Below are 19,684 nucleotides of genomic sequence, written 5' to 3' on the forward strand. Positions count from 1 at the left end.
AGTCGAAAGGTACACACCACCACCAGTGAGAGATTTGTCATCTCTTGTTGCCCAGTCTTCACCTGAACCTGCCTTATTCTGTCTTTTTAAAACTAGATGGCCCAAGATCATCGTTCAGATGACACCCCCCACTCTCTCTCCACCCCCCCACTCTCCCTCTCCACCCCCCTCCCCCCCCCCCCCCCCCCAGTCCAGTCGGGAACAAAAAAAAATGTTGATTGTAATTTACTGCTAATTAATCAGCGGCTATTTAATGTTGCATCAATTGTGTTCCCCATTGTCCAGAGACAGCCGGGCAGCCTTGTTGATTCTGATGACTGACCCCTAATGGAATTCCAATCTTTCATAGCCTCGTTAGGATAGGAAAACTTTCGAGGGGAAACGTTTGCAGTGCACTTATCTGGCAACGGGTCTCCCGTTTCTTTACACTCACGCTCCCCCCGCCCCCCTTCCACACCCCCCCCTCCCCTCCCCCCTCCCCTCCCCCCTCCCCTCACCTCTCCTCCTCCTCCATCCCCTTCTGCTCTCTAATGTAAAAAGCTGACTTCCTATGAAAAAGCGGCCGGATATCTGCCGACTCGAGATAACTGCTTTGTACAATAATATCACTTCCTGACCTCAGAACACAAAGGTGTTTGAACAAGAATTCAGGGAATTGGGGGGGGGGGGGGGGGGGTGAGAAATGGAATGATTCAAGTTCGGTGCAGGGAGTTTCGAGTGACTGTCTAAACAGGATCAGTTTGAAGCCTGTGTCATCAGCAGAGAAATATGTGGCACCCTATTTAGTCCAGACTGCGCTGCCTTCTCACTACAATAACACGTATTAGAACGTATTCAGTCCAGGCGTCTTCTGAATCGTGTCTGTTGCTTTTTTTAAAAAAAAATAAAAATGTCCTGAAAATCATTCTGTTGCTGGGAAAACGAATGAGGTGGGAATATAGCAACATTGGGTCAAGAGAAGGGATTTTTTATTCTCACACGTACAGAAGGGCCCCCTCTTAGATATTGCATGGATACAAGGATTCCAACCCCTCCCTCTCCGTCCCACCACTGAGCCAAGCTAGGCTCACTTTCCTTCCTAAACAGGCACAAGTCACTCTGTGGCCCAACCCTGCATAAACATATTACAGAGAAAGGCTTTAATATGACGCCGTTTGTTTTTTATGGGAGATGTTTTGATACAATGATCTGCTTTCCAAAGGAACCAGGATTACTGTGGGTGGGTTATTCCAAAGCAATCCGGGTCTGAATAATTAATTGGTGACATTTTGGTTGTAAAAAGCAGGGAGACCTTTATATAATTATACATATATGAAAAGTAAACACAAAAAAAGTTGCATTTACACATCTTAAAACTTCAGTCCTTGACCTGCGATTGTTTGTGGAACATTTGGACAGGGTTGGGTTTAATACATTTCTGTTCACTTGCCTGGATGTTACTCATCCATCTCAGGGACCTGTCAGAGCGTCAGTCACTGCAGGTAATGTTTGTAGGTTTGCTTTTCGATAGGTTCAAGCTCGAGTGAGCAGATCCTTATTCGGCCATCCATTTTGAGCTGGTGAGGTACATACAGCGAGCACACCGGCCAACCATCGGCTGCGTGCCTGCATTCCCCAGACAGTTAGTTAAAATCGGGGCTCCCATATATGACCATAAACTTAACCAGGATGAAGCGTAATCTAAACAGAGCAATGCATTTATATAGCGCGTGGTGGACATTCATACAATTAAATGAATTCATAGGATTACATGAATTACTTTTGTAATGTTGGAACCAGGGTAAAAATTGTGCATGCATGTCGAATTTTTAAAGATATTTTCGGCTCGAGGTCGACAAATAAAATGAGAGGACTAAGCACACTTAATCTGTAATGTTCATCGCAAATTGTACACTGAAAGAGCAGCACTCAAGCCTTGTGAATTTGCCTGTACAAATTTCATCTTTGTGTGTGTGTTTTTTAAGAAAATCCCCTTGTGCTTGTTATTCCAGTCTGCTGCCAGGCGGGCGGGAACGTCCTGTGCGAACTGTCAGACTACCACCACCACACTGTGGAGACGGAATGCAAATGGAGACCCTGTCTGCAACGCTTGTGGACTTTACTACAAGCTCCACAATGTGAGTACACACAGCAAAGGCAGCCGCCGCCTCGCAGCTCTTGTTTTTATCCCTGTGCCCCCCCCCAAAAAAAAAACCCTTTCTGCAATGGTCCTGCACTTCTCCGTGTCGGTTTCTTATTTTTTTTTGGGGGGGGGGGGGGGGGAGGAGTCGGGGTTGCCATTGTCCAGTGGCCTCTACAAGCACAATGGGCCGAATAGCCTCCCACTGCTGGTTCACTCCAAGGTGGGAAGTTGTAATTTTGACAAATTGAGTCAGGGGGTTAGGGGGTTGGTACAGAGGCACAAATATCACCGAAAGTGGCCATAAAGAACAGAATATGCTGGAAATACTCAACAGGTCAGGCTGGAGGTAGTGGCAGAGTCAATGTTTCAAGGTCGATTACCTTCAGGTCAGGACTGAGATTGTAAGTGGCATTAAGAAGCACTTAGTTGAGCATCTGAAAAGCCACAGCATATAAAGCTACGGACCAAGATCTGGAAATGGGATTAGGACAGGATAGGTGCTGGATGGCTGGCGTGTACACGACGGGCCGAATGGCCTCTTTCTGTGCTGTCAAGCTCTATAATGAGAGGCGGGGACACAGGGATCGGTTTCTGGCGAGAGGCGGGAGAAGATTAAAAGGTGAAGGGAGAGTTTGGTGCAAGGAATAGTAGTGGAACAAGAAAGATAAGATGGGGGTGAATTTCCAACACTTTGTTTATATTTAGGTGGGTGCATTGAGGCATTCTTTGATTAAAAATAAACAAGGGGCAATCATCCCGCATGTTGACTTAGTGAGGGTTAGGTGTGAAACGGGAGGGGGGAGGAGAGAAGGAACCCGCATAGACATGTAATGAAGACCAGTTACTCGAAGTATGGCAACCCCAGGAGAGAGAAAGTTAAGACGGAATGAACTCCATTCCCAGATGTACCCCATTAAACTCGAGGTCAGCTGATGGTAACACGGATGTAAAAGAAAGAGACATGACATTTATATCTGAGCAAAAAAAAAGAAATGGCAGATGCACAAGAGAACAACAAGGGTCAAGAAAGAAAATGGAACAGGCACTGTGCCAGCTAACCTGAAAATTCAAGGTGTATAAAGCTGGACGGAGCCGCAAAGGCTTGATTTGATGTATTGAGCTGTCAAGCAGGGGAATAAACATCCCCGTGGTTATAAAAAAAAGGTGACGTGGATGTCAAAGCAAGCTAAAACAACAGCCCAAGTTTCGCTATGACATTGCCATTCATTGAAAGTCAAGACAGAGGGGGGGAAAATGACCCCCCAGAAAACCAATAGTAAATAGATCATTTAAAGCCATTAATATGTTAATCAATCTGTACGCGGGGGGCGGGGCGAGGGAGGGGAGTGTGTGTCTGGCCGAACTTGTGCAGTACGGTTGCAGAAACTATGTTGTGGAAAAAATCCAGTCAAGAGTAGGTAAGCGATTATAAAAGTGAAATTGAAGGCAATTCAGTTGTAAATGAGCTGGGGCTGAAGTATCGCATGAATATAATTGACTTGAATTGGTTGACGTGTTAATATGTGCGGCCGTGCGTTTTTTTAAATCAAATTCTTGTGGGAGTGCAGGTTGACAAAGGAGGGAAATCAGAAACGCACGGTTTAAGTGGCCAGGGATACCTTTTGATAGCGTGAGCCGTGAAACATGAGCAGGTTGGTCCGGGGAGGGGCGGGACAGACCACCTCTGTTGCCAGTTTATTGGGGAGGATTTAAGGGCCTGTAGTAATTGTCACGTGAGTGGCGCCAGTCTAATTCAATCAATTAATCCTTACGGGTGCATCAGTGTGGACAGACTTCATCTGGTGCTCATTTCTCCGGCAGCTGCCAATAAACTTTAGCCCACAGGCCTGAAGTCATGTTTGTTGACTCTAGCCCTGCCCGTCTCTGTCCAGTCTTATTATTAGCAAGTTTACAAGAATGTTGCAAAGTGTTACACTGAAAAAAAAAGATAATGACTCGCCTCATTTTAAGAGTGTAAGTAAGCAACGTTCTCATATCTACAAAATGTATTTGCCAAAAAAAATAAACAGGTATTGTAGACATTTTCTAACCTGACCATCCATACATACAATGACTCTTCTAATAAGCAAACACTTGCTTTGAACCCCAATAATTTAGTGATATTAAGTTTGAGGGGATTAGCTTGGTGCTCCCTGACCAGCCCCAATTTCTTCATCAAATAATTTGCCATGTGCTCAGCAACTGCGCACTTCTCCCTTGTCCATCTCTGCAGTATCGTCTAGATAATACCTCCTTAAATCTCTACCAACCCATGTCTCAGCCTGGCTGTTTGGGTGAAGATCAATATGGGCAAGCAATTGCAGACTAAGTGTATTTGGACCAGATTGTAATATACTTTATTTACCATTAAGCAGTGCAGGATTTAGACTTGGTGAGGCCCTAAGCTATATAAAGCTTGGAGGCCCCTTGTTAAAAAGTTACACCAAAAGGTCTCACAAAGGTGTGTACCAAAACAGGACATTGGGTCGCTGCAAAAAAATTGAAAACATAATTATGCCTTTTAATTAATAGCAAGGTATTTAAAGTGAAAAATACAAATTATTTTCAAATGAATGCATTTGCTGATTACATATTTATCATTTGGCTGGCTTGATCGCTCTCATAGATTTTGGTAATTTTTTGAGTTGCTCTTCAAGCTGGTGCTTTCTTTTTCTTTTCTGGTATCCGCTCTTAAATGTTCTCTTCGTTGTAAACCCTCTGAAATTTTGTGAGGCCCTAAGCTGTAGCTTGTTTAGCTTATGCCTAAATCCAGCACTGCCATTAAGTCCCCATTACTAATTTCGAAGTTCAGTGAAATTTTACAGTATGTCATCTTGTGACTGTTGATGGAGCAAAAACAGTTCAATGTGCTAACATTTTGATTGTAATTTGAAATAGTTACCGCACTGACAAAAATGCATAGGTAAGCAAGGGTAGTGGCTGATTTGATGTATTGAGCTGTCAGGTAGGGGAATAAACATCCCTGTGGTTATAAAACATTGCACATTGATATAAGTTCTGTCCAAAGAGCACATTTATTCAATTTGCAGGCTGATTTACAGATTTGAGCTAAAATACATAGAACTGGCAAGCATTGAAATAGACTGGTATTGATTTGCCAGTGGAAGTGAATTCAGTAGAAACAAAAGAACATAAGAACTCGGTGCAGGAATAGGCCATTTGGCCCCTCGAGCCTGCTCCGCCATTCAATAAGATCATGGCTGATCTTTTCGTGGACTCAGCTCCGCTTACCCGCCCACTCATCATAACCCTCAATTCCTTTACGGTTCAAAAATCTATCTATCTTTGCCTTAAAACCATTCAACTATGTAGCCTCAACTGCTTCACTGGGCAGGAAATTCCACAGATTCACAACCCTTTGGGTGAAGAAGTTCCTCCTTACTGAGTCCTAAATCTGTTCCCCCTAATTTTGAGGCTATGCCCCCTAGTTCTGTTTTCACCGCCAGTGGAAACAACCTCTCTGCTTTTCTCTTATCTATTCCCTTCATAATTTTCTATGTTTCTACAAGATTCCCCCCCATTCTTCTAAATTCCATGTGTATATCCCCAGTATACTCTGCCTCTCCTCATAAGTCAACCCTCTCAACTCCAGAATCAACCTAGTGAATCTCCTCTGCACCCACTCCACTGCCAGTAGTATATCCTTTCTCAAGTAAGGAGACCAAAACTGTACCCAGGACTCCAGGTGTGTACTCATCAGCACTTTATATAGCTGCAACACAATCTCCCTGTTTTTAAACTCCATCCCCCTAGCAATGAAGGACAAAATTCCATTTGCCTTCTTAATTACCTGCTGCACCTGCAAACCAACTTTTTGTGATTCTTGCACAGGGACACCCAAGTCCCTCTGCACAGCCGCATGCTGCAATTTTTTACCATTTAAATAATGGTCCATTTTTCTGTTATTCCTACCAAAATGAATGACCTCACATTTACCAACATTGTACTCCATCTGCCAGACCCTTGCCCACTTACTTAAACTATCTATATCCCTTTGCAGACTTTAGTGACTTCTGCACACTTTGCTCTCCCACTCATCTTAGTATCACCTGCAAACTTTGACACACTACACTTGGTCCCCAACTCCAAATCATCTATGTAAATTGTTAACAGTTGCGGTCCCAACACTGATTGATCCCTGAGGCACATCACTAGTCACTGTTCGCCAACCAGAAAAACACCCATTTATCCCCACTCTTTGCTTTCTATTAGTTAACCAATCCTCTATCCATGTTAATACATTACATGTAACACTGTGCATCTTTATCTTATGCAGCAGCCTTTTGTGTGGCACCTTGTTGAATGCCTTCTGGAAATCCAGATACACCATGTCCACCAGTTCCCCGTTATCCACCACACTCCTAATGTTCTCAAAGAATTCCACTAAATTAGTTAAACATGACCTGCCCTTCATGAACCCATGCTATGTCTTCCCAATGGGATAATGTCTATCCAGATGTCTTGCTATTTCTTCCTTGATGATAAATTCAAGCATTTTCCCTACTACGGAAGTTAAGCTAACCAGCCTATGGTTACCTGCCTTTTGTCTACCTTCTTTTTTAAACAGTGGTGTGACATTTGCTGTTTTCCAATCTGCGGGAACCATCCCAGAGTCCAGTGAATTTTGATAAATTACCACTGGTGCATTTGTATTTCCCCTGCCATCTCTTTTAGTTCCCTGGGATGCATTCCATCAGGCCCAGGAAGCTTGTCTATCTTTAGTCCCATTAGCTTACCCAACACTGTCTCTTTAATGATAGTTTCTAGGTCTTCACCTGTCATCGCCTTCTTGTCATCAATGTTTGGCATGTTATTTATGTCTTCCACCGTGAAGACCAACACAAAATGTTTATAGTGAAGGGTACATCACCTATCCTATCCTGGTGACAGAGTAGCCAGAGAATGCAGAGAAGATTAGAGCGTATGTTGTGTTTAGATAGAGATGGTAATGATGAAGAAAAAGGGGGAATGATGGCACCATTTTAGCAATGGCAAAATACATAAAATTACTTCCAGTTTTGGAAAGGATCAATGATTTCTTATGATTGAAGGCATTCTTTTTAAGCTCATCAAAGGCATAAGTTAAACTGTATCCATTCCTTGGAAATGTGTTTACTATGTAATATGGGAAATTGTAATTTTATTGTATATGTGCTAGACAGTTTAAAGCATTTCAAGAATGAATTATATTGGAGTAAAATGACTGCTTTGTGTAGGTATTTGTCGATTTCAATGTGACTCCATTAGACATATTTCTAAGTCCGATCATTATAATATGTATCACATCAATAACTAAAGAAGAGTTTGTTGATACTAAAATAGCTATTGTTGGTCACACCATTATGACAGGATTTTGTTTAGTTGGGTAAAGGTTGACCATCAAAGTTTGGGCTGGTTTGGTGAATTGTTCCCCACTCAAAATATACATTAGAGAACTCCGTTCATGCTTCTCAGTCTGATTATTCAGGTAATCTTCCCGATTGCAGCTTCTGTAATAGGATCGGGAAGGGAGAGGTGAGGTCCAAACTATGTGATGGGAAGAGGGAATCAGAAACCAGTTGAGAAACCATCTGAGGGGTGGCATGGTGGCACAGCGATTAGCGCTGCTGCCCCACAGCTCCAGGGACCCGGATTTGATTCCAGCCTCGGGTCACTGTCTGTGTGGAGTTTGCACATTTTCTCCGTGTCTGCGAGGGTTTCCTCCGGGTGCTTCGGCTTCCTCCCATGGTCCAAAGATGTGTAGGTTAGGTGAATTGGCCATGCTAAATTTGCCCCTTCATTTCCAATGATGTGTAGGTTAGGTGGATTGGCCATGATAAATTTGCTCTTTCATTTCCAAAGATATGCAGGTTAGGTGGATTGGCCATGATAAATTTGCCCATTCGTGTCCAACAATGTGTCGGTTAGGGGGATTAACCATGCTACATGCCTGTGCTTACTGGAATAGGGCAGGGGGGAGGGGTGGTTGTGGGCCAGGGTAAGATGTTCGTTTGGAGAGTTGGTGCAGATTCGATGGGCTGATTGGCCTTCTGCACTGTAGGGATTCTATGAAAGCTGTAAGGTCAGAACCACCAGCTGAAGGTTTGTTCTCGACTGTACTGGCACGGTGGAGAACTTGCTTTCAGCTTTGTGTCAGACCCTGGTTTAGCCAAGCAAATACTCAAAGTGGAGTTTGGAAAACAGACACATACTTAATCTAGTCCATGAAGACATGTACCTTGAGCAGAGAATGGAGTTGATATCATGGGCACAGTTTCCCACTGAGGAAAGATTTGTGTTGTGGAAGGGCAAGGCGGGCAGGGAAACTGAGCCAGTGAGAAAGCCAGAGACTGGAGAATTGATTTACAATTGGGTTTTTTGTATCTGAGGCAATAAGCCAGAAAGTGAGAACTTTGAAAAACGTTTCAATTGTCCTGAAGGATAGGTGAAGTCCATTCTTTGACCTAAATACGGAACCTTTTCAATTAGTCCACAGTTTCTTTGCTAACTGGCAAGAAAGATGTTTTAATTGGAGAAGATGGATATGTGTGAGGATAAAGATGACAGGTGGGATTTTCTGGCTGCGCTCGCCCCGAAACCGGAAAATCCTGCCTGAAGTCAATGGACCTTTGCATGGTCCGCCCCTCACCCGCTCCGATTCCCATGGCGGACGGGACGAGAAAAATTGCCCCGACATATTTACTCACTGGCTCACCTGCAGAACAAATATTGTACACTGGCATCTGATCGAAAACAATAGTTTGTGTTCCAGCAGTCAGAGAGAAGTACATACATTGATGCTGCCGTTCTGTTTCTGAACAATTAATAGAGTGTTTTTTCAGAAAGCTCTGTGGTTTCAGCCATGGGCTGTGCTGAGTTAGCGATTACCAACAAGGACAGTGAATGGGGTGGTGAAGTTGGGTACAGCAGCCCTGGGTCAGGGAGGGGCAATTACAAGAAAAGGTCTTGAAATCACTACCCCAAACCCTGACCCCCTCCTCAAGGGAATGTGAACCTCGGGTTAGATTTGGCTGTGCTGCTCTTAGTGGAATAGTTGGGGACCCATTTGAGACCTACATAGAGATACACGAGTGAGGTACCTGAGGCTGGATAGAACCTTGCAGGAACTAATACATTTCGGAATGGAGGGGAAGGACTGGAAGAGGAATAAGTTTTTTTTCATTTGATTTGATTTAATATTGTCACATGCATTGATATACAGCGAAAAGTATTGTTTCTTGCGTGCTATACAGACCATTCATAGAGAAGGAAAGGGGAGGGTGCAGAATGTAGTGTTACTAGGAGATAGAGAAAGATCAACTTAATATGAGGTAGGTCCTTTCAAGAGTCTGATGGCAGCAGGAAGAAGCTGTTCTTGAGTCAGTTGGGACGTGACCTCAGAATTTTATGTCTTTTTTCGGACGGAAGAAAGTAGAAGAGAGTATGTCCGGGGTCTGATAAAACAATTGCGTTTGGCTGATTGAACTTCATTGGGTTTAACTTCTGTTAACTATTACTTTCAGTCAGCAGCAGAAATATTAACACCGTCCCATGATTTATACATTTTGTATACTTAGTGTGTCAAAACAAAACTTGAAAGCTTTGAAGGCACAATTGCAAACTTAACAAACTGCTCATTTTAGCCATTTAACAGTCAGGCCTGTGTAGTATAATGTTGTAGTGTGCAATGTTCTACATCGATGCTGGATATAATACAATAGACTGCAGACATGTCCTGAGGGTGTAAAGCAGAAAAAAAGTGTTCTCAGATCTGTGATGTACAGTGCCAGAGGTAGTGTTGAGATCACCACTTTGACCGATCCATTGAGTGATTTGGGTATGATCAGCAATTTGTACTTTCACGAGTGAAAAAAATTAAACTATTTAAATGAATTAAAAAGAGCACAGCAGATCAAAAATCTTCTCAGAGCAATGGTTCTGTTTTACGTGCAAAGTGCACAATGAACATTCCAAGGTTTAAATAAACCCTGAGTTAAATTAAAATTATAGAATAGTTACAGCACGGAAGGAAGCCATTCAGCCCTTTGTATCTGTGGGGGTTTTCTACAAGAGCAATTTAGTTAGTCCCATTCCCCCCAAAACAATGTAGACCTAGGATCCCCTTGCATCCCCTAGGGGCGACACGGTGGCATAGTGGTTAGCACTGCTATCTCACAGCGCCAAGGACCCACGTTCGATTCCTGGCTTGGGTCGCTGTCTGTGCGGAGTTTGCACATTCTCCTCGTGTCGGGTTTCCTCCGGGTGCTCCGGTTTCCTCCCACAGTCTGAAAGGCGTGCTCGTTAGGTGCATTGGCCGTGCTAAATTCTCCCTCAGTGTACCCAAACAGGCGCCGGAGTGTGGCGACTAGGGGATTTTCACAGTAACTTCATTGCAGTGTTAATGTAAGCCTACTTGTGACACTAGTAAATAAACTTTAATATGAAAATGTAGCACACATCACAGCAAGAAACTCTTTCAAAGGTGCTTTAGGAACATAGGAACCGGAATAGGCCATTCAGCCCCTCGAGCCTGCTCCATCATTCAGTAAGATCATGGCTGATCTGTGGCCTATCTCCATGTACCTGCTCTCGGCCCATATCCCTTGATACGCCTGCCCAATAAAAATTTGGCTCTCTCAGGCTTAAACAGAACAATTGAATCAGCATCCACTACTGTTTGAGGAAGAAAGTTCCAAACCTCCTTTGTGACAGTCTTCAGGTAAAGAAGTCTGTCTATTAATTCTCTACATTTGCCTCGTGTCATTCAAGATAGCCAAATTCACTTGTCACAACCTGGTTGGAAGAAAAACGAGAAGACAACTTTTGATGATTTTTTTAAAGGAAAGCAAGGGTTTATAAAAGACCAAAAAGGTCACCTGTGTATAGGGGCGGAAGATGTGGGAACGGTTCTTAATGAATTCTTTGCGTCTGGCTTCACAAGAGGGGGACAATGTAAACATTGTTGTTAAGGAGGAGTGTAAAATATTGGCTGTCATAAACATAGGGAGAGGGATAATATTAAGGTGATTAGTATCATTGAAAGTGGATAAATCACCAGATCCGGATGAAATGCACCAAAGCTGTTAAATGGGACGGGGAGGTGGGGGGGTGGGGTGGGGGGGGGGGGGGGGGGGTGTGGGGGCGTGGGGGGGGGGGGGAAATACTAGAGGGTCTGACAATCATTTTCCAATCCTCACCGGTGCTGAAGGATAGGAGGAGTGTTTAACATTGTATCGTTGTTTAAAAATGGAGTGACGGATAGACCGGATAATTACAGGCCGGTCAGTCTAATCTCAGTAGCAGGAAAATGATTGGAATCAATTCTGAGAGACAGGATAAACTGTCACTCAGAAAGACACAATCAAGGACAGGCAGCATGGATTTGTTGAGGGAAGATCATGTCTGACTAACTTGCTTTAATTTTTTTGTGGCAATATTAAGGAGGATTGATGAGGGTAATACAATTGATGTGGTCTACACAGATTTTAGCAAGGCTTTTGACAAGGTCCCACATGGCAGACTGGTTAAAAAAATAAAAGTCCATGGGACCCAATTCTCTTTTTGAAAACTCAATAAACTAAATTAAACAAACTGAAGGACAAGCCATGGGATCCTGGGGTATGTAGCAAACTGAATATAACATCGGCTCAGTGGCAGGAAACAAAGGGTAATTGTTGACGGGTGTTTTTGCAACTGGGAGGCTGTTTCTGGTGGGTTCCACGGGGCCCAGTACCAGATCCCCTGCTTTTTGGGATGTATATTAATGATTTGGAGTTAAGTGTCGGGGAATAATCAAGAACTTTACATGGTGGCACAGTGGTTAGCACTGCTGCCTCACAGCGCCAGGGACCCAGGTTCGATTCTTGGCTTGAGTGACTGTACGGAGTTTGCATGTTCACCCCGTGTCTTGGGTGGGTTTGCTCCGGGTGCTCTGGTTTCCTCCCACAGTCCGAAAGAAGTGCTGGTTAGGTGCACTGGCCATGCTAAATTCTCCCTCAGTGTACCCGAACAGATGCCGGAGTGTGGCAACTCGGGGATTTCACGGTAACTTCATTGCAGTGTTAATGTAAGCCAACTTGTGACAAATAAATAGACTTTTTAACTTTTTAATTGGTCACCTGGTTGATGGTGTGGGTAGCTTTAGGCAGCAGGAAGATAGCGATGGACTGGTCAGGTGGGCAGAGAAGTCGCAAATGGAATTGAGCCCAGTGAAGTGTGAGGTGATGCATTGGAGGGTGGGAAGGGGAAATCAAACAAGGCAATGGACTACACAGCAAATGAGATGATGCTGAGAGAGTGGAGGAACTGAAGGACATTGGAGTGAATGTCTACAGATCCCTGAAGGTACAGATGAGGTCAATAAAATGGTCAAGAAGGCATATGGAATACTTTCCTCTATTCACCGAGGCGTAGAATCGGAGAGCAGGGAGATTATGCTGCAACTATACGAAGCAGTAGCTAGGCCACAACTTCAGTACTGTGCACAGTTCTGCTCACCTCATTACAGAAAGGATGTAATTGCACAAGTGAGGGTACAGAGGAGATTAACAAGGACGTTGCCAGGACTGGAAAACTATAGCTATGAGGAAAGGTCAGACACGCAGGGGTTGTTCTCCTTGGAACAAAGGAAACTGAGGGGAGATTTGACTGAGATGTACAAAATGTGTGGGGCCTGGATAGAATGGATGGGAAGGGCTTATTTATCTTAACAGAGAGGTCAGTGACAAGGGGCCATAGATTTAAAGTGATTGGTGGAAAGATTAGAGGGGAGATGAGGAAAATATTTTTCATCCTGAGGGTTGTGGGGGTCTGTAAGTCACTGCCTGAAACGGTGGTAGAGGCAGAAGCCCTCATTTCATTTAAAAGGTGCCTAGACAGGCACCTGAACTCCCATAACCTCCAGGTCTACAAACCAAGTGCTGTAAAATGGGATTAAGCTGGGGTGGCGAGTTTCTCAGCCGGCACAAGCATGATGGGCCGAATGACCTCCTTTTGTGCTGTGAATTTTTGCACATGATTTAAGGTTCTTAAATATCTGAAGAGATGGGGTGCGTAGGGATGTGGTGAGAGGGTGTGAGAGTGGCAGCACATGAATCGTTAGGCGAGCTAGCACAGACGCAAAGGGCTGAAGGGCCTCCTTCTGTGGCCATAATGATTCTAATTCAGTTTGAAGAAAGTCTGTTTTGTGTACTTCTCTTTGGTGCTGCACCAGTGTTATCAAGGGAAGTGTTTAAAATGTGCAATCATTTCCTGACATTACCCACAAGAGGTTATTATTGTTTTCCATTTACTGCTGCACAATTTCAAAACTCTATGATTCTGCAATTCAAGGTTCATCTGCCTGAAAATCAGCCGTGCAAAGCCCCCTGTTGTGTTACGTCTTGAAGGCGTTGGTGTTCTTTTGAAAACTTGATTGACAGCTGTTAAGTTACAAAGAATCTAAGGACTGGAATTTGAGTGGCAGAGTTGTAAATGAGAATGAGTTGGATATCACTCTCGGAACTTGAGAACGCTCCTTTTCTCATGTTCTTGTATCATTTTGCTTTCTCTGTCCATTTTGCCACATGGCCATAAAAGAAGCTGACAGACAAAAATAAGGGATCACCTCCCGTTTAGAAAGTAAATGTTTCTGTTTTGATTGCAAATAGCAGAGAATCTATTTTGAAGCTCCTTCTTCATTTGTACACTACACAGAATGTATTATTGAAAAATATTGTCACAAACAAAATCCAGCAAGCTGCACTTTCCTTGTTGTGGGAAAATATATGAATTGAATATTTTGCCAAGAGGTTACATATAGATCAGTTCCAAGAACCAAGCCTGTGGTGAGAAAGCTCATCTTAACCAGGATAGCACTTGGACTGTTAGAATGAAGCTGACGAATCTGATGTTAGGAGGGGGAAGAAAGAGCTGATTTTGTCACTTCAGATTGCACTTTTGTGTGTGTGTCTGTGTGTATGAGTCTGTGTTTAAGTATTAGCATCACAAGTAGGCTTGCAATGCAGTTAGTATGAAAATCCCCTAGTCGCCACACTCCGGCGCCTGTTCGGGTACACTGAGGGGCAATTTAGCATGGCCAATGCACCTAACCAGCACATCTTAGAACTGTGGGAGGAAACCGGAGCACCCGGAGGAAACCCATGGAAACAACATGCAGACTCCGCAAAGACAGTCACCCAAGCCAAGAATTGAATCTGAGTCCCTGGTGCTATGAGGCAGCAGTGCTAACCACTGTGCCGCCCTTGTGTGTGTGTGTGCGTGCACGTGTGTGTGTCTGAGTGTGTGTGTGTGTGTGTCTTGAGTGTGTGTGCGCACGTGTGTGACTGCGAGTGTGTGTGTGTGTGGTGCACGTGTGTGTATGTGTGCTGGTTGAGAACAGGACTGAGTTGAGCTTAATGTGGTTGAACAGCCTGCCAATGTTCACACATGAAGGCTGGCTTATTTGGTGACAGCTGCCTGTGCCCACAGAACCCTGCCTCAGCAATAGTCAGAACTTACATGAGTGAATATTGTAGGTTAGGGGCAGAGAGTGTGAAAGGAAATGTCATATTCTAAAATATCTCCATTCTTGTGCCTGCAGATTAACCGACCACTGACCATGAAGAAGGAGGGAATCCAGACCCGGAACAGGAAAATGTCCAGTAAATCCAAGAAGAGCAAAAAGACCCACGATGGTCTGGATGAATTTTCAAAGAGCCTCATGGACAAGGCCAGTTCTTTCAGCCCCACAACCCTCCCGAGACACATGTCCCCGATTCATCATATTGCACCCTTCAGCCACTCGGGCCACATGCTGACGACACCAACGCCAATGCACCCATCTTCCAGCCTGTCCTTCGGACCTCACCATCCCTCTAGTATGGTCACAGCGATGGGCTAGAGATCTCCTGCTTGGAGCTTAGGGCTGCAGAGCAAGCCTGCTTTGCATTAACATTTTCCAAACAAGCGAGCAACGTCAACCCGTTTTCAGATGATAGGAAGCCTCTGAGACTGGACGACTATAAACTGTACTTCTGTTAGTAAGCTTCGCTTCAGATAAAGAGTTTCCCTAGACATCACCTATAAGGAGCTCAGTATGCTGTGTATGTATGCTCCAACACTGAATCTTCATCCACCATTTGTGAATACGCCATTGTAGACTCATCACCCGTTTATTTGTGAGACAGGATCTTGTGCTGTGAAAAATAATTTTAAACAAGATACCACCCACCCTCCCTCCCTCCCTCCCTCCCTATGCCCCAATCTTGCAAGTACCTGTAAAATATACAATGAAGAATGGGTCAACTGTGTGACTGCATGGGACTTCTTCTCAGCACCCTGATCAACCCGCGGATGGTTGGAGCGGACCCTCGGGATTAAGAGGGGGATGCACAGAGTTTAAAAGGGGAGACAGCAAAATGACAGAAGAGAGCCAGACTACTCCTCTCTGCTCGTAAAACTGCCGAAAACAAACTCCTAGATCTACTGCCTCACACCAGCGGAAGTTGTTTGATGCATTACCTTGTAGACAGACCATTTATCTGGGCTTCAGTCTCCATATAGGAAGTACTATCAGTTGCAGGCAATCAGTGTTATACACGGATATTGCCAATGAGGTCTCCGGACAGCTATTGTCCCTGACTGAAATGCATTGTGAACAAGTTCCTGTAACTGTTGTTTGTATGTAAGTAATTCAGACTACCAGAAGATGATGTAGAAGAATTATTTCATTACACGCTATACAGACTGAATGGTTGTGTACATTTAACAGAATTATAATTGCTAGTGAAAAAAAAAAGACTGCTACGGTTTTGTTCAATAATTCTTTTCTTTTAAAAAAAAAATAAACTAGATTTAATTTTGTTGATCTAATGCGGTTCTGCTTGAGAGGGTTTTTAAATTTTGTTCTGGTCGCTGATGTTTGGATGGTTTCCTGGCACCTCAGCGTCTGTTTTTGCTTGTCCCTCTCACCACAACATTTCTGCTTTTGTGGGTGTACAGGAAATATAAAAATTGCATGTTAGCACTATTGGCCTCATAGCCTGAGGCCTAGTGACAAAATACTGTGGTTCTGGTAATGTGTACCTCCTGTGATCTTCAGGTCTTGCTCTGAGGGTTTCTGTAGCTTTGAGAGTCAAGTACTGTAACCGTCATCTCCTTAACTTCACATACAACATTAAAATGATTATTAAAAATGCAACTTAGCTCCATGTTCTAAACTTTCAGCTGCTACAGTCTATATATTATTTTTTTTCCAAAGTAGATTTGGATAAAACATTTACAGCTTCTATTTACAAGCCCTTTCTTAAAAGGGGCGGGGGGGGGGGGGGGGGGGGGAAGAAAAAGAAACTCCTTTGCTTTCAACTTGTCCAATCTCTTCTACCTCAACCACATGAAGTTAATAAAGGTCTAAATAACTGTAAAAACTCATTAAATTCAGCACATCTGGGAGTTAACAAGCAAGTTATGGTCAGTCCTGTAAACAGTGCCGTGCCGGTAAACCACCCAAACACACTGATGGTGCTGTGCACCCTTATCCATGGCGCGGAGCCATGGTTATATAATAACCACTTGTGCATCTTTTTAGTGGCTGGTTTTAAACACATGTCATCCATTGCACCTCTAAATTTCCTTTATATTTCGTTGTAAAATAATTCCTGTCTTGTTCTTATGATTTCCAAGGTACTGACAAAGCCAAAAAAGAGATGTGCAATATGACATAGAGAACTGGCAGCACAGACAAATGTAACAGGTTCTAAGTTATTTGTACATTACGCAGTACCTTTCAGATGTGGAGCTTTAAGGATACAGTATTTCTCTTTTTTTTTCTAGTAAAGTAAGTTATTGGTGGATAGATATTACCTGACCTGTTCCTATCCCTTGTAAAGAATGGAATACTATGCTACTTGTATTAATAAATGAACAGAAGAAGTATACAAGTTTGAATCTGTTGTTTTATGTAGTGATCTGGCCCTTCGAGTTGCAAGCTCTGGAGTTTGAACTGGATAAAACCTGTTCAGAATTGACTGAGTGGTTAGGCCGTCCGATTAACATGGTTTTCTTCAGGAACAGAAAAGTGGCTTGTCGGCCTTCAGGACTCTGGTAATCTGTCATACGTGAGCGCAGTATGCAAATGTGTACATGTGTCTTAAAATGGACATGTAACACTATATCAACATAATACTTACAGCATTTTCTCTGTGCGAAGGACTCCCAGCAATATTGACTCACTGCTGGTAATGCATGCAAATGTTGACCTGCTTCCAGGGGTTTCTTATCTTAAGCTCTGAAAGTTGATGTCAAAGCAACTCAGAGGAAGAACAAAGCTATCATTGCAGAAAATTATTATGAGCATACAGAAATATAGATAATGTGTTCCAGAGTTAGTAAAAAAACAGACGTGGTGGCGTAGTGGTATTGTCTCTGGACTAGTATTCAGAGACCCAGGATAATGCTCTAGCCACCTGGGTTCAAATTCCACCATGGTTAGAAATTGAATTGAAAATCTAATGATAACCATGAAACCATTGATATAAAAACCCACCTGGTCCACTAATGTCCCTTAGGGAAGGAAGTCGCTGCAATCCTTACCTGATCTGACCTATAGTCTGTAACTCCAGACGCACAGCGATGTAGTTGGCTCTTAACAGGCCCTTGGAAGTGGTGTGGCGATTTGGGATGCGCGATAAGTGCTGGCCTGCATGTCGTGATGGTATTTTAAGAATTCTTTTGCACCGTTTGTGGATTTGCAAGGGTGCAGAAACTCCCTACTTGGAAACCTAGGTAGGGATTAAATATTAACTTTTAGATTAAATTCAATTACAACTTCATTAGCTGTAAAGTGCTTTGGGATCTGAGGTCATAAAAGGTTCTAGGTAAACGCAAGTTATTTCTTCAATTCAATATACATTTCCAAGGCAAAATTTAACCTTCACGTCACAGACTGAGAATGGTATCTGAGAATTGTGAGTTCAGCTGAAACATTTCTGGCTGGCATGGTGATATTGTCTCTGGAGCAGTAATCAGAGGCCCAGGGTAATGCTCTGGCGACCTGAGTTTGAATCCCACCATGGTAACATTTGAGACAATTATGAATGACATAATTGATTTGACAATTGAAAATTGATGCGTGAGATATTATTTTAACACCATGGAGTGTTCAGTTTCTCTCTCTCTCACCCCCTCAGTTCCTCTCTTTCTCTCTCCCCCCCCTCAGTTTCTCTCTCCCTCTCCATTTTTCTCTCTCCCTCTCAGTTTCTCTCTCTCTCTCCATCTCGGTTTCTCTCTCTCCCTCCCTCTCGGTTTTTCTCTCTCTCTCCCTCTCTCTTTCTCTCTCCCTCTTGCTTTCTCTCGCTCCCTCTCTCTTTCTCTCTCCCTCTCGGTTTCTCTCTCTCTCTCTCCCTCTCGGTTTTTCTCTCTCTCTCCCTCTCTCTTTCTCTCTCCCTCTTGGTTTCTCTCTCTCTCTCCCTCTTGCTTTCTCTCTCTCCCTCTCTGTTTCTCTCTCTCTCCCTCTCGGTTTCTCTCTCTCTCTCTCCCTCTCCAGAGGAGGGGTCCAGAGGAGGTTAACAAGAATGATCCCAGGAACGAAGGGTTTGTCATATGAGGAGTGGTTGACGAGTCTGGGTCTACACTTGGAGTTTAGAAGGATGGTGGGGGAAATCCAATTGAAACTTACAAAATACTGAGAGGCCGAGATAGAGTGGATGTGGAGAGGATGTTTCCACTAGTGGGAGAGACTAGAACTCGAGGGCACAACCTCAGAGTTTAGGGATGCTCCTTTAAAACCGAGATAAGGAGGAATTTATTCCGCAAGAGGGTGGTGAATCTGTGGAACTCATTGCCACAGAGGGCTGTGGAGCTCAGGTCATTGAGTGCTTTTAAGACAGAGATAGGTTCTTGATCGAGGGTTACAGGGAGAAGGCAGGAGAGTGGGGATGAGAATCACATCAGCCATGATTGAATGCGAGAAGACTCGATGGGCTGAATGGCCTAATTCTGCTCCTATATCTTATGGGTGATGGTCTTATGAGTGACACTGGCACCTTGGAGCTACATTGACCTTCACGAGAGTGATTCCTCGTTTAACATTGACAGATGCAGAATGAAGAGATTCATTCAATCAGTTAGGCAGGTCTCTGCTCTCTGAGGTGATCGTTGCCAAGAGATGATGCCAACTGACAATTGACATGCGTGGCATAGAGCCCGCAGCAGAAGGCTGCGGAACACTCATTGCTCAGGGTAGCTTCTGTTTATCTGGGAAGGGGTGTAGGAAGTATAGAGGAGTGGGGCCCACACACATGCGGAGCGGGACTTGACTCTGCCATGGTATTCTGGTAATGTTGCACCTGCAATTAATAAACCAATACTGAACACCCTTTGGCATGTAGTTGTTCTATTTACAGCTTGTTGTAATCATTGAAATTTTGCTGTTTACATTCCAGACACAGTATAAATGGAAGCAAGCTATTGATTTGGAATCTCCTCAACTTTTCCATTTGTCACTGAGTTCATTGATTCTGCAAATTTTCTTTTACTGCCGTTGATTCCCCTCTTATGACTGTTAATCCCAATTCTGCTGGTCCT

General features: G+C 43.7%; 1 protein-coding gene across 1 annotated transcript; it reads left to right on the forward strand.

Annotated features, from left to right (window-relative positions):
- Positions 1 to 1,857: 1,857 nt before the first annotated feature.
- LOC144488342 (GATA-binding factor 3-like) lies at positions 1,858 to 16,428 on the forward strand (the record flags this gene model as incomplete). The annotated part of the gene is made up of 2 exons (XM_078206392.1): positions 1,858 to 2,117; positions 14,703 to 16,428. Coding segments are annotated over 2 exons (560 nt in total), but the record flags the coding sequence as incomplete, so codon positions are not given.
- Positions 16,429 to 19,684: the final 3,256 nt, after the last annotated feature.

The sequence above is a fragment of the Mustelus asterias genome, unplaced genomic scaffold, assembly GCF_964213995.1.
Source record: "Mustelus asterias unplaced genomic scaffold, sMusAst1.hap1.1 HAP1_SCAFFOLD_1478, whole genome shotgun sequence".
NCBI lineage: Eukaryota > Metazoa > Chordata > Chondrichthyes > Carcharhiniformes > Triakidae > Mustelus > Mustelus asterias.